The sequence below is a fragment of the Cladophialophora carrionii genome, assembly GCF_000365165.1.
Source record: "Cladophialophora carrionii CBS 160.54 unplaced genomic scaffold supercont1.5, whole genome shotgun sequence".
In the NCBI taxonomy this organism is placed as follows: Eukaryota; Fungi; Ascomycota; class Eurotiomycetes; order Chaetothyriales; family Herpotrichiellaceae; genus Cladophialophora; species Cladophialophora carrionii.
The window spans coordinates 2830463-2844377 of record NW_008481830.1 but is presented as its reverse complement, the minus strand read 5'-3'; the positions used below and the strand labels follow the sequence as shown (position 1 = coordinate 2844377).

The 13915-nt window shown below is 52.1% G+C and overlaps 5 protein-coding genes across 5 annotated transcripts; 3 read left to right on the top strand and 2 right to left on the bottom strand.

Moving 5' to 3' along the window:
* Positions 1-18: 18 nt before the first annotated feature.
* Positions 19-2522, bottom strand: G647_06853 (uncharacterized protein; the record flags this gene model as incomplete). Its single annotated transcript, XM_008731172.1, has 2 exons — positions 19-794; positions 842-2522. 2 exons carry the CDS (start codon positions 2520-2522, stop codon positions 19-21), a joined length of 2457 nt encoding a protein of 818 aa, XP_008729394.1.
* A 1222-nt stretch (positions 2523-3744) lies between these two features.
* G647_06852 (uncharacterized protein) lies at positions 3745-7338 on the top strand (the record flags this gene model as incomplete). Its single annotated transcript, XM_008731171.1, has 1 exon — positions 3745-7338. The coding sequence occupies one exon, from the start codon at positions 3745-3747 to the stop codon at positions 7336-7338; it is 3594 nt and encodes a 1197-aa protein (XP_008729393.1).
* A 154-nt stretch (positions 7339-7492) lies between these two features.
* On the bottom strand, positions 7493-8260 carry G647_06851 (uncharacterized protein; the record flags this gene model as incomplete). The annotated part of the gene is made up of 1 exon (XM_008731170.1): positions 7493-8260. The coding sequence occupies one exon, from the start codon at positions 8258-8260 to the stop codon at positions 7493-7495; it is 768 nt and encodes a 255-aa protein (XP_008729392.1).
* Positions 8261-8538: 278 nt separating this feature from the next.
* G647_06850 (60S ribosomal protein L7) lies at positions 8539-10010 on the top strand (the record flags this gene model as incomplete). Its single annotated transcript, XM_008731169.1, has 4 exons — positions 8539-8561; positions 9039-9150; positions 9333-9499; positions 9551-10010. The coding sequence occupies 4 exons, from the start codon at positions 8539-8541 to the stop codon at positions 10008-10010; spliced, it is 762 nt and encodes a 253-aa protein (XP_008729391.1).
* A 1447-nt stretch (positions 10011-11457) lies between these two features.
* G647_06849 (uncharacterized protein) lies at positions 11458-13191 on the top strand (the record flags this gene model as incomplete). The annotated part of the gene is made up of 7 exons (XM_008731168.1): positions 11458-11480; positions 11554-11931; positions 11993-12095; positions 12161-12436; positions 12505-12658; positions 12730-13004; positions 13090-13191. 7 exons carry the CDS (start codon positions 11458-11460, stop codon positions 13189-13191), a joined length of 1311 nt encoding a protein of 436 aa, XP_008729390.1.
* Positions 13192-13915: the final 724 nt, after the last annotated feature.

The following is a 13915-nucleotide window of genomic DNA, read 5'->3' as shown; positions in this document are numbered from 1 at the left end:
TCTTCCCAAGGGGCGCTATCAATGCCATTGCGTCTTGCCCATAAAGCTCTCACCCATGGCGCCATCCTCCAAAGTCCGGATGAAGTCGCGGTTTCTCTGGTTCCGACTGCCACGCCTTCGAGCCGTTGATGGCGAGTCCACGTATCCGTCTGCTGGTGGTGGATAATATGCCGGACTTGGTTGCAATCTAATTGGCTGGTTAGGGTCAAGATGACTGGCGACACGTTGGATAGCTGGAGGGATGCCAGCCTGCTGTTGATCCATGGTTGAAGCTCGTTGACGACCAGCTCTCTGCGTAGCTTGTGCGTACAGGCTCTGCTGATGATTGTAATGACTCGGGGTCATCTGAGGGTTCTGCTGTTGCATCATTCCCATTTGGGTCGGGTAACTCGATGAGTGTGTAGGATATGGCGGGGGCGCGCCTTGGGGGTGCGTCGGGTACATATTGTTGTACATGGGGGGAGGCTGCGATTGGGGGTAAGGACTCATCTGCATTGCATAAGCACTCTGGGCCTGTGCTTGTGCATGAGCCTGGGCAGCTTGCGCTTGCGCCTGGGCAGCCTGAGCAGCACGCTGCTTGCTGAGCGCTTCAGCTTGTTGCTGTTGCTGGACGCCAGGGGCAGGTGTCTTGTTCGCAGATGTTTTCAAATTCATCGGAGGAACGAATGGTTGAGTGAATTTCTGCTGTGTGATAAAAGGATGTAACTTCGCTTGCTGAGGCGACCATCGTTCCAGCGGATTGATGGAAAGTAAGCCTCGAACGAAATCGGTGAAAGCGATCCGATTGTTCATTTCTAGTCACCGTTAGTACTCAGGTGAAGTAACAGCCACCGAAACGTACCTCGTTCCACTTCCGCTTGTTTCATGTTCTTCCTGGGCATAGAATAGCTGCGGATGATTTCGGGTAGGGTGGTAGCTTGGAAATATTTTTTGCTCGGTTGCTCTTTGACGTTATGTTCACGAGAGTATTGTTCCATACTCTTAAGGCGATAGGTACGGCGACCAAATTCGTCCGTTGTCTTCTCAAAGAATTCTCCCGACTGTTTTCCCATCTCCAGCATCCACGTTGGGGGCATCCCCAACATTTCCACGATTCGGGAGACCTGATTGTACTCGGAAGATCCAGGGAAAAGAGGTAGACCCAGGAACAACTCCACAACTATGCAGCCGAGAGACCACATATCAATCGCAGATGAATACGGGAGTCCAAGAAGTACTTCTGGTGATCGGTAGAATCGAGATTGGATGTATGTATAGACAGTCTGTCTCTCGTCGCACGCAGAGCCGAAGTCGATGATTTTGATGATCGGGCTCTCCAGGTTTTTGAGCAGGATATTTTCTGGCTTCAGATCACAGTGGATTAAACGTGCCTTGTTCAACAACGTCAATCCGTTCAGTAGTTGTTGTGCGAAGACTCGGACAAGGGTCGTACTAAGACCTCGAAACTGATTTTGCTTGATCAGTTCGTAGAGGTTGACGCTGAGAAGTTCAAAGACAAGACACAGATGTTGCCGATGTATGAAGGTGTCCTTCAGCCGCAGCAGGTGATGGTCGTCGTTCTTGTCGAGCTTTTGATTGAGCAGGTCCAGAACCGAGACTTCCATCATACTCTGGTTGAAGTAGGCCGTCCGATTCTTGATCACCTTGACCGCCACTACTTCCTGCGTTCTCAGGTTCTGACATTTCACCACCTGACCGAAGGTGCCCTGGCCCAGCACGTCCAGAATCAGATATCGATTCTTATGACCCGCCTCTTCGCTGCCCAAGATGTCGTTGACGTAGAGAATGTAGTCGCTATCATCGTTATCGTAGCCATCATTCTTCGTTCCCTTGCTTGGTTTCGTCAAGACACGCCTCGGGTTCCGCGACGACTCGTACTTGAAGCTGGGATTGCATATTCGGTAGGTTGAAGGCAGGTAAGTGGTAAGGGCCTGCAATGGACTGATGAAGCCGCCTTCTGGATTTGCCCTGCGATAAGGTGGCTGTGCGCTGATCTTGGGATTGAGATCCTGCAGTGTCTTGACCTTCCTGAACCTGGGTACCGGCCCGGGTCCCTGGTATGACTGTTGTCTCGAGGGGGGAGCAGGTCGCGCGTTTCCTGTCGCAGCGGGGTAGAATGATTCTGGACTCAAGGCGGAGTTGGCTTGCATAGCGGGCGAATAGTCGGAGTTGTACCTCGTTGGGGTCGGGGGCTCGTTATAGCGCTCTGCGTTGTAGCCACCGGTGCGAGTCGGCGACTGTCGCGTGTTCTGAGGCTGGTTGAGGTAGGAGATCCACGACTGGTTTTGACCTTTGGGACTTGACACGTAGCCCGCACCTGTGGGCTGAGCATTCATTGGGGAGTAGCGTTGAGCTGCGGTTGAGATCTCTGGGATATATTGGGCGGACAGGCGGTGTTGATGAGTCGGGCGGGGTGGATATTTGGTTCGGTTATAAGGGTCTGCATCCTCCATGGGCACATCGACCTCACCGTTGTGCTCATACGGGTGTGTCTGGTTCTGAGGGGTGGTATTCGCAGACATGGCTGCTTCAAGCCACTTCAAGATGCGCGAACTGTATTCGGAGGGTTTGCAATGGGGCTGAAATTGAGCCGCGGTGGTTGAGCCTTTTGTGCCGCAGTCAATGTGATGGCGAGGACATAGACCATCCACAGCTCTTGGGCAATGCTCGATCAGAACAACCAGACTTTTGATGCTCCGTTAGAGCCAGGCGAGTTGGAAGAAGTTGAGGTCAACCTTCGGAGGGGCAGACGAAGTAAGAAGCGAGGTTGGTAAGCGCAGTCAACCGAGACTGAGCGACGGAGGGCGAAAGCTGACGCATGGTAAGGAGGAGGAGACCCTCAGCACGGAGCCATTGTGTCGAAAAGTGGTCGGTTCGAAGTGAGAGCGTGCTTGCGTGGGCTTTGGAGCGCAGTGGAGGTCGGCGAGGGATTTGGATACAATGAGCTGGCGCAGACTCGAGGAATTCAGAGATCGGCCGAAGTGAGGTCGAAGTGAGTCGCGCGGCACAACAATGCAAGGACTGAGATCTCAGTCTGAGACCACACTGAGTCTGCCCTCCGCTGGCTTCGTCGTGAAAGGAGGATGACACTTTGAGGACAAGGTCATGGAACTGTTTTGGCAACGAGAGGACTGACTCCGTTATCCAGTAATTAGTGCCTGATCTTGTCGCTTGCTGTGCCTCAGCTGGGCGCCATCGGGGCGTTCCATCGGGTTAGACGCCAGGCCCTCAGGCTCAAAACACCAAGCGGTCGGGAAGGCTACTACGGTGACGCATTTCATGGGCATGGCAACCAGGCTTGTACGGTGGCGCATAACCTGCGGACAAAGAAGAAGTGACATGGTGAAAAGCAGCCTGGCAGGCCTGGTCATCGAGTTCATCAATAAAGAGAGAGAGGCAACGACAGGTCAAGATTGTGAACGGACGTCGTGATTGTTCTGAAGACTTTCATGTCTTGTAGCATCTGTCGTTGTCAACTACCTTATTTTCATATATTGGTAGAGGGTCTTTCTTACTGCCAGACCACCTCTTGGTCTCGCGCCCATCCATACATCATATTGCCACTGTTTGTCTCACGTCGCTCTCATCTCCTCCGCCACTGGGAATTGAGTTGACCTTGGTATCCTACCTTTGGAGCTTGCATCCGCTGGTCTTGAGTGTCGACAAGGGCCCTTGAACCACCCAGAGGAGGATGACCAGAATACCGGCTTGACTTATTACAGTGGACTCTCATCACTGTTAGTCATGGACGGAGAACACCCAGCCAGCCGCGAGCAGGGAACTGCATCTGGAAACGAGATAAAGTCCGAAAATCATGTCACTTTTGCCGAGCCAGCTGGCGCGTTGGACGAAGCTGCCCGACTTCGAAATCTCGACGCCCAAGTTCGCGACCAAGATGACCTGGAACGAGGGATTGGACGCGAAGCTGACCGACTTCTATTCGAACAGGCTCAACAAAGAGACCAGCAGCGACTCGAGAAGTCCAAAGCGCAGAAGCAAAAGTTGCTGAATCAAATCAAGAAGACTCGAGATGACATGAGCCGTCCCATCGGCACCACTCAACGTGGACGTCTGCGCCTGGATGTGGAGCGTATGCAGGGTCAAATTCAGGATTTGGACAATGATATCGCCGAGATCGAAGAGCGTATGGCAGAGAGAGAAACCAATGCTGGCGCTACCGAACAACAAGCCGGCTCATCGACTGGACGCTTACCAGGCGAGACTCAGCGTGATTTTCTGATCAGGACCGGGAAAATCACACCATTCTCAAACTTCGGCCTGTCGACCCATGGGGAGTCGTCCGCAACTCTACAGGGGGCACTTCTAGACGCCGAAGAGGAGCCAGACCTTGGCGAGATCGAGCTCGACGCACGAGGTGGAAAGTCAATGTCACATCGAAATTTGAGACAGCCAGGCTTCGCTTCCAACTTTGTCGATTCAAGTGCCGAAGATGACATCGATTCGGAGCAGCCGCGCAAACGAAGACGGGTCGCTAAAGAAAGGGTCTCAGAGAATGAAGAATCCTCTTATGACGAAGGATTGCTTGAGGATGACCTGCTCTCGGAGTCACAGGAGGACCTAGAAGAGGACATGCCCAGTACTCGTGGGAAGAAGCGAAGAGCAGGCCGAAAGTTAGTAGCTCAACCAGATGATGGGGTCGAAGATTTTCGCGGTGTTGACGATGGCAACGAGAATGGCTATCAGTCAAGACTCCAGAGGTGGGCTATTCGCAGAAGGAACGCTCGAAAACAGGCAGCCCGTGATGCAGGACAGCAAGAAGAGGACGGAGTTGACGAAGACGACCCAGCCGTCATTGCTGAGGAAGAGTGCTATCTGCCACATCCTGAAATTCCAGACACCGTCCTCGATGCTGGCTACAGGTTGCCTGGAGATATCTACCCCAGCTTGTTCGACTACCAGAAGACTGGGGTGCAATGGCTCCATGAGCTCCACATTCAACAAGTAGGCGGAATCATTGGTGATGAAATGGGTCTCGGAAAGACAATTCAGATTATCTCCTTTCTGGCCGGTCTTCATTACAGCAAAAAGTTGGACAAGCCTATCATCGTCGTTTGTCCTGCTACGGTCATGAAGCAATGGGTCAATGAATTTCATCGCTGGTGGCCACCGTTCCGAGTGACGATCCTTCATTCATCCGGCAGCGGTATGGTCAATGTCCGGAATGAAGCCAGCAAGGAAGACAGTCTTCTTGACCTCGAGTGGGATCCCAATGCTGGGAACCGACCGCTCACTGGGGCTCAAAAGGCAGCACAGAAGATTTTGAGGCCAATCCTAGAGAAAGGAGGTGTTCTAGTGACGACATACTCTGGCCTTCAGACTTATGCGCCGCTTCTCATCCCCGTCGATTGGCAATATGCGGTCTTAGACGAAGGACACAAAATCAGAAACCCAAATACAGCCATCACAATATATTGCAAAGAACTGCGAACTCCCAATCGGATCATTCTGTCTGGTACACCTATGCAGAATAACCTCATCGAGCTGTGGTCGCTCTTCGACTTTGTCTTCCCTATGCGACTGGGCACGCTGGTAAACTTCCGCAACCAGTTCGAAATACCGATCCGTCAAGGCGGCTACGCGAATGCATCGAACTTGCAAGTACAGACTGCTTTCAAGTGTGCAGAGACCTTGAAAGACGCCATCAGCCCCTATTTGCTGCAACGTTTCAAGATCGATGTTGCTTCTGACCTACCCAAGAAGAGCGAGCAGGTCTTGTTTTGCAAGTTGACATCTTTGCAGCGCAAGGAATACCAGAAATTTATCAGCTCAGGAGAAATGGATGCCATCATGACCGGCAAGCGACAGGTCCTCTATGGTATTGATCTGCTCAGAAAGATCTGCAATCACCCTGATCTCACGGACCACAAGCGTCTTTCGGGCAAACCTGGCTATGACTATGGTAACCCAGCGAAGTCAGGCAAGATGCAGGTCGTGGGCTCGCTTTTGGAGCTGTGGCGAGATACTGGGCACAAAACACTTCTGTTCGCTCAGCATCGTATTATGCTTGATATCCTGGAGAAATACGTGAGATCACTCTCAGGATTTAGATACCGCCGCATGGATGGCAACACACCGATCCAGATGCGGCAGAGTATGGTCGACGAATTTAATACCGACCCAGATCTGCATGTCTTCCTGTTGACCACCAAAGTTGGAGGGCTGGGTATCAATTTGACTGGGGCCGATAGAGTCATCATCTATGATCCTGACTGGAACCCGTCAACCGATCTGCAAGCACGAGAACGAGCCTGGCGATTAGGCCAGAAGCGCGAAGTGACAATCTACCGACTGATGACGGCCGGCACTATTGAAGAGAAAATCTACCATCGTCAGATCTTCAAACAGTTCTTGACCAACAAGATCCTGAGGGATCCGAAACAGCGGCAGACGTTCCATCTGAATGACTTGCACGATCTTTTCAGCCTTGGCAACGAAGGAGACGAAACAGAGACGAGCAAGCTATTCCAGGATGCACAGGTTAAGCATTCGACGAAGCCTGCTGATGCTCCAACAGCCGTCCGAACAACCAATGAGAATCTCCCAGCGCCTGCTAATTCCGATACAAAAATCGAAGCCTTACCGGGCATCTCTTCCATGGAGCAATACGCAGGAGAGGTGGAGGAAGAAGAACAGGCGAAGAAGGATCCGACGAACAACTCAGAAGATAGAGTCATGGAAGGTATCTTCTCTCGCGCCGGTATCCACTCTGCGGTTGAACATGATGCAATCATCGACGGGAAAGCGCCAAAGAAAGTGGCAGCAGATCCTGTGATGATTGAGCAAGAGGCTCGAAAAGTAGCCGCTGAAGCGGCTAGAGAGTTACGCCGTGCTGGTGAAGTCGCCCGCACTGTGCCAATTGGAACACCAACCTGGACGGGACAATTTGGCGTGGCTGGGCGGCCGCAGGAGACCACAGCTCGGAATGCATTCAGCTCCAACTCGCGAAGCAGAGGCGGTGGTCTACAATCATCAAGCCTGCTGGCTAACCTGCAACGTCAGGGCAATCATATACCCTCCCGTGGTGGCACTCCAAGAACAGAGAGTCCCGCTAGATCGTCTGGTTCGGCAGCATCTGCCTCGAGAGAAGGGACGCCGAACCTGCCGAGGGGCAAGGACTTTGGGAAACTCATCCGTGACTACCTCACCACGCATGGTGGGAGTGTGTACACCCAGATGCTCATTGATCACTTTAACCGATACTGCACTACGGCGCAAGCAACGGCTGAGTTCAAGGAGACGCTCAAGTTGATTGCCAGGCTTGAGAAGGGTAGTCGTGGCCGTGGTCGATGGGTGTTGAAGGATGAATACAAGACGTAGATGTGACGCTTGGATGGTTGAAGATTCTTAGGGAAAGAATCTTATATGGAGGGGGGGTTCCCTGGTGGCTGAGTTCGGCTCGTCTGAGCGAGGTTCCTTCCGCAGGAGCTGAAATATTGATTTTTGACGTCTCACACAGTGACTGGTTCCGTTCTCACTCGTTATCGTCCAGTAACCCTTGTGGTGACCAATACTCCGGTTCCGAGCATTGGTAGTCGACCCACACCAGAGAGTCTGCCAATAGATCCTGTATGACGGTTTCAGCGCGAGCTCGTTCCCAGCTCAGGTTGAGTTGCAAAAGCGACACAGTCACGCTGCCCAAAAGCTGCAACACCTCGAGCACCGTAGACTGGTCCGTATTGAACTCCTTTGGCACGGAGCGGATGAATCTTTTGTTCGCAATGGTGAGAATCACAAACCCGGACCCAAGCGGTTCCAGAGACTTGACTGCTCTTTCGATGTCGTCCTCCGACACCTGCAATCCACCACCAATGGCCTTCCCCTTTGCCACACTTTCGGCACATTCCTTGAGCCCGATCAAACCTCCATTTTCCGCCCTCGTACCCTGACACAACTCCACCACCCTCACTGCAACAGAGAAGTAAAAGTCATTAACATCGTGGCCTAGTACTTTCGCCCAAAGGGAGTCGGCCTTTTTGCCTTTTATATTGCTGCCGGCAAGTGGGTCAACGCCAATAGCGTTACACATGCGAGCGAACTCGGCACGGAATGTTGGGTTAGATTTAATAGTTGCGGCGTGTTCTAGGGCGAAGTTGTGAAGAAGAGATTGGAAGACTTCGAGTTGAGCCTGTAGGGAAGCCGCATTTGCAGACTTCAGTGATGAGCCATGGGCGGCGTATTGTTGGGCTGTGACAGACTTGTTCGTGAATGCCCCGAGACCGACACCTCGTCGGGTGGACATTGTTAATGAGATAAGGATTGCAATGATTTACATGGCCTCCTAAAGACTGAAGAGTGATGAGGCTGGTTCTACACAGTAGTTGAGCCCATCGACAGGAGTGGAGCGCTCACGTGCCCTGACGCCCTGCCAAGCCACTTTGGGTCTATGCCATTTTCGAGTTAGCCCACAACCTGCGGATCGAGGTTCAACTTTTCGGATTGCGTGAACTTTTGAACTTCTCGCCAGCTCGACCTTTCTTCTTTGACCTCGTCGCCGCACAAAGACAATCGCCAGCGAAGATGACGAAGCCAACTGTCAAGTCGTAAGTTCGCTCCTATCCTTGGGCTGACAGTCGGAATCTTCAGATATGGTCCGCTCCTTTCGCTGGTTCGCCTCTGGCTGCGCCAGCTCGATAATCCCAATGGCTTGAATCGGAGGGAAGGTGAAAGCCGCAACCGAAGAGTAACAGCCGGGGCGTTGAGGCTAGAAGAGTTACAACTTCTTCCTTGAAATACATTGAGCTCGTACGGCATGCTCTCTGTTTTTCGGGACTGAGCGCATGCTGTAGAGTCAAACCCCTTCCTGACCTCTGGTCGGGGCGTTGTCAGATGAGAGTCAAGAAAGTGCAGTCAGACCTTGCCCAAACGTTTGCGTCCGACTCACTCTTGTCTCACTGATCAAATTCATTTCGTCGAGTTCTACGCCACAATCACCAGTTTTGAGAATGCCGCGCCATAGCTGCAGTTCCGACTCGGCGATCTTACCCTGCGGACCATACTGATTCGAACCCTCCTCACAGAACTGTCCCAACGAAGGACCAGGTCCTCGTGCCGGAGACCTTGTTGAAGAAGAGAAAGAGCCAGGAGAAGGCCAGAGAGCAGCGTGCTGCTGACCTAGAGAAGCGCAAGAAGGTCGGTACATCCTTCCACACTCCAACAGATTCTTTGGTGATGATAAATACCAATGCGCTGGCTAGACCCTCGGGTCAATGTTGTCGCTTTTGTTATACCATCTTTCGGGGCTGAACATGTCGGAATCTGTGCAATAACTGTCATTGGGCTCTCGTACGCAGCAGCTAACATGTCACCTGTAGGCCAACAAGGAAAAGCGTGCAGTCATCTTCAAACGTGCCGAGACGTACGTCAAGGAGTACCGCGATGCGGAGCGCGAGAAGATCAGACTCGCTCGTTTGAGCAGACAAGAGGGCAACTTCTTCGTTGATGAGCAACCCAAGTTGGTCTTCGTCATCAGAATCAAGGGGTGAGTGTATCTTTTATGTGTCCTGCATCGCAACATCTAACTTGCTTCTAGTATCAACAAGATCGCCCCCAAGCCTCGCAAAATCCTGCAACTCCTGCGACTTCTCCAGATCAACAGCGGTGTCTTTATCAGATTGACCAAGGCCACCCAAGAGATGCTCACAATTGTCAACCCTTACATTGCCTACGGCTATCCCAACCTGAAGACTATCCGCGAACTCATTTACAAGCGTGGTTATGGCAAGATCAACAAGCAGCGCATTGCTCTTACCGACAACCAGCTCGTTGAGGACAACCTGGGCAAGTACGGCATCGTTTGCGTTGAGGACCTGATCCACGAGATCTTCACCGTTGGTCCAAACTTCAAGCAAGCCAGCAACTTCTTGTGGCCCTTCAAGCTTTCCAATCCCAACGGCGGCTTCCATGCTCGCAAATTCAAGCACTACATCGAGGGTGGTGACTACGGTAACCGTGAGGACGCTATCAATGCTTTGGTTAGACAAATGAACTAGGCTGGTTACATGTGTAGTGCGGGTGCAGTGGTCCCAGGCGTCGCGGGCTGCAATCGCGTTGATCATCGGGAATGCATGCCAACTCGAAAGAATGAAAGGGTGGGGCAGGCACACGAGAGAGGAAGTCATGATTTTGCTACCCATGCCTGTGTGCCACTCGAGTTAGTCACATATGTGATCACAATCAAAAGCCAATGAGAACGATTTTCTTTTGTCGACATTATGCGTTGTCATCCGAGCTCGTGCATACTGCTATACGATGTATTCCCCGAGGTTGGAGGAACCGGTGTAACTATGGAGTACGGAGTAGTGTGATCCGAAATTCGAAATTCGGATTTCGACTTGGGGCTGAAGAAGCTCACACTTCCCAAAGCGTCGGCCAAAGACTTTCCATCGTCTAATCTATGTCAAGATCAGCTATTGTCGCCATGCTCCTTGACGAGCAGGACCTCTGCATTTGCCAACAGAATAGGTTCGCAAAGATGTCTGCAGTCGAACCCATGCAGAGGCGGCATAATGAGCTGTGTTGGGTGGTGTGTTACTCAGGCTCCATGGAGACTCCCATCACATAAGTGGCCGCAGCTCTCTAGAGGCGGCAGATGACAGGTAACGTGCCAAATTGCTGGGACAATCTATACGTTGTGAGTCGTCTAAAAGTCAAGCCCACGGCGCGTTCTCCTGCCACGTTGCAGATGCTCCTCCTCAGCCGAATGAGATATTTGGTAGCTGCAGCCAACATGTGCGGCTCGCATGTTTTGTCTGCGTCCCGTGTCACACAGAGCCTTCGTTGATTCTCGGGGAGCCCTACGATCCCGCCCTGTCAAGGTCCTCAACCAACATTCTCGATCCGGTAGGACCGAGTCCGTTGGCAGGGGGGTAGGGCTCAATCGAAGTCTTTCGAATAAGACAACCCCTGGAGACGATCCGTCATTCACTTGCCGGTTCTGTTCACCTTTGGTGCCGTTGACACGGATGGACAGCGACTCTGACTTTGCTTGATATATTCAGCTATGCAGTCAAGTCAGGCAATTTCGGGGACTGCACCCCTGATCGAGCATGCGTCTAGATTGCTTCAAATCCCAGCACGAAGATAACACCTGACATACTGCAGCAGGTGGCTTGCACTCAAAAGCCATTCAACTCGGCAACATGTGGACCTCCTGTGCTTTCACCACCAAATGGGGATCGAGAGGAGGTGAGTCGTCCTGCACCTCTGCCGTCTGTGTTCGACCTTGAGTTCGGATTCACTTGGGATTCACTGATGTGCTTGGCACCTGCTTCTGTTCCCATAGTCTGGCACATAAGAGAGTGGTCCTGTCTCAAGACTTGGGTCTACTCAGCAAGCAAAATTCGATGGCACTTCTTGAGCAAGCTCAGAGCATCGCTCAACGATACGTGGCAGTTATCCTGCTAGCTCTCGTGATCGTGAGGCTTCTGTTTAACAAATATGGCTGTGGACTCAACTCAATTGTTGGCCCTTTTCTTGCTGGCTTCACCAACCTGTGGCGAGTCTTCAACACCTCATTCTCTAACCCGACCGAAGACCTTGTGCTTTGCACCGGAAATTCAACTCACACTTCGTGAGACTCGGTCCTAAGGTTGTTTCCGTTTCCGATCCTGCTCTGATACCGACAATCTATGGCATCAACACCAAGTTCAGAAAAACCGAATTCTACTCTATCATCGACCTATGGCATAACGGCAAGTTCACGCACAGCCTCTTTGAGAGCCGTGATGAAGACTATCATGCGCGTATCAGAAGGCCCATTGCCAGTGCTTACAGTATGAGGACCGTGATGGAGTTCGAACCAGCAGTAGACTCCACGGTGGAGCTGCTCATATCCAAGCTGGATCAGTTCGCTGCATCCAAAGTCTCGTTTCCCTTGGAGAAATGGCTGCAATACTGCACCTTCGACGTGTTGTACGTCCTCTATACTGCTTCCCGGCATTTCTTCCCCCTGGCAGGCTGACACATCTTGTAGAGGTGAGATCCTGTTCAGCAGAAAACTAGGCTTTCTCGAGCCCGGGACCGACGTCGAGTCAGTGGTGTCGGGAATCCGTTTCTTCACGAAGTTCTGGGAAGCGGTAAGTGTGTCATTGTATGTTCCCACATCTCCAACAGGAAAACTGACCTGACATCAACCTGATAGGCCGGCCAAATTCCATTCCTAGACCGATTCCTCTTGCACAACCCTCTGATGAAGAGATATGGACCCGATGTACCGATGCTGCGCTTCGCCGCTAACAGACTCAGAGAGAGGGCATCGTGGAAAGCGAGTGGCCATGCAACCAAGCGCGACTTCCTGCAGAGATGTATCGAAGCTCAAGCAAGATACCCAGATGTGGTCAGTGACAGAATGGTGGTGCTCTACAACTTCAACAACATTGGCGGAGGCTCGGATACTACAGCCATTACATTTACATCGGTGAGCGGAACATCTTACTAGTGGCAATCCGCTGTCAGGTCGCTGATTCTGATGGAATTTACATCTAGCCTATGTATCATCTCTTGAAGAATCTAACAAGCTTGCAGAAGGTACTGGAAGAAGTGGACCGCGCCGACAAAGAAGGTTGTCTCAGCAAAACTGTTACCTGGCAAGAAGCCGGCAAGCTGCCCTACTTCCAAGCTTGCATCAAGGAGGCATTGCGTGGGTCTCAAATGCTCATACTTGAATGCGTTGATCCCTCCGCTAACTATTGTCTGACTGCTCTGCTCCAGGAATCCATGCTCCCATCGGATTTATTCTGGAGAGATACGTGCCCAAGGGCGGCATCTCCATGGGGGCCCACTACTTTCCCGAAGGCACAATCGTGGGGATCAACCCCTGGCTCACGGCGTCAGTCCATCTTCCTCAGACAAGCACGACACCACTGACGCACTGCCATGCCACATTCGAAACAAAGAAATCTACGGATCAGGTCCCGACAGGTTCAGGCCAGAGCGGTGGCTCGACGCTTCGAAAGACCAACTTACCGCGATGGAGAGGGCGAAATGTACGTTACGCTGTCCCTGCCGCCATTCCGTGAGCGCCGTCACAAGCATGACTTTCCATTGACCCACTCGCTCTGTCCCGTCTAGTTCGGCCACGGTGCTCGCGAATGTATCGGCAAGAACATCGCCATATTGGAGATGACCAAATTGGTGCCCCAGTTGCTGCGCCATTATCAGATAAGAATATAACAGGCTCAGCCTCTTGCTCTCCCCTATGAAAACCCCTTTTTCGTTTGCGGAACCGACGCTCGTCACATAGACCATGTTTTGCTAACTCACGTTCACGCACGGTAGTTCTCGTTCGCGAAACCGGACCTGAAGTGGACGGTCAAGGGCGGCTGGATGATGTGGCAAGATGACGTCCATGTGGTTATCAAACGGCGGGCGAAGAACTCTATCCCGTAGACTGCTGCCAGGGACCAAGATTGAGGACAAGAGCCTGGCTACGGCCCAAAGTGCCATGGCAACCCAGGGCACAGTCGGAGGCCTATGCGTTCACGGCTCGAACGGCGCTTCAAGTGGCTGGCGGTGAAAGAGGCGAGCTGGGGATAATTAACGGCTTTACAAAAGCAAGGCATACCACGTCATACCGTAACGAACGCAATCGAATTGTCAAGTAGAGTCCTTCAATTCAAATCAAATTCAATCAAATTGAATAAGGAGTCCGTCTTTTAATCCCCGCTCACCGTGACCGAGATTTGGTATGTAGACAATCTGCTCCTTGAGGGAGCGATTGCGCTTACTGGACGGTGGGGCAAGGCATACAGCGTTGCAGGAGAACTGAACACCTTACTCTTCGAGTTCGGAAGATTGTAGAAAGTCCAGAAGTTCCACTGGCGCAGATATGATGCAGGAATAATATGGACTGACAGAACGGTCCAAGCAATAGAACAGCCATTCGGGTTGGGCTGGG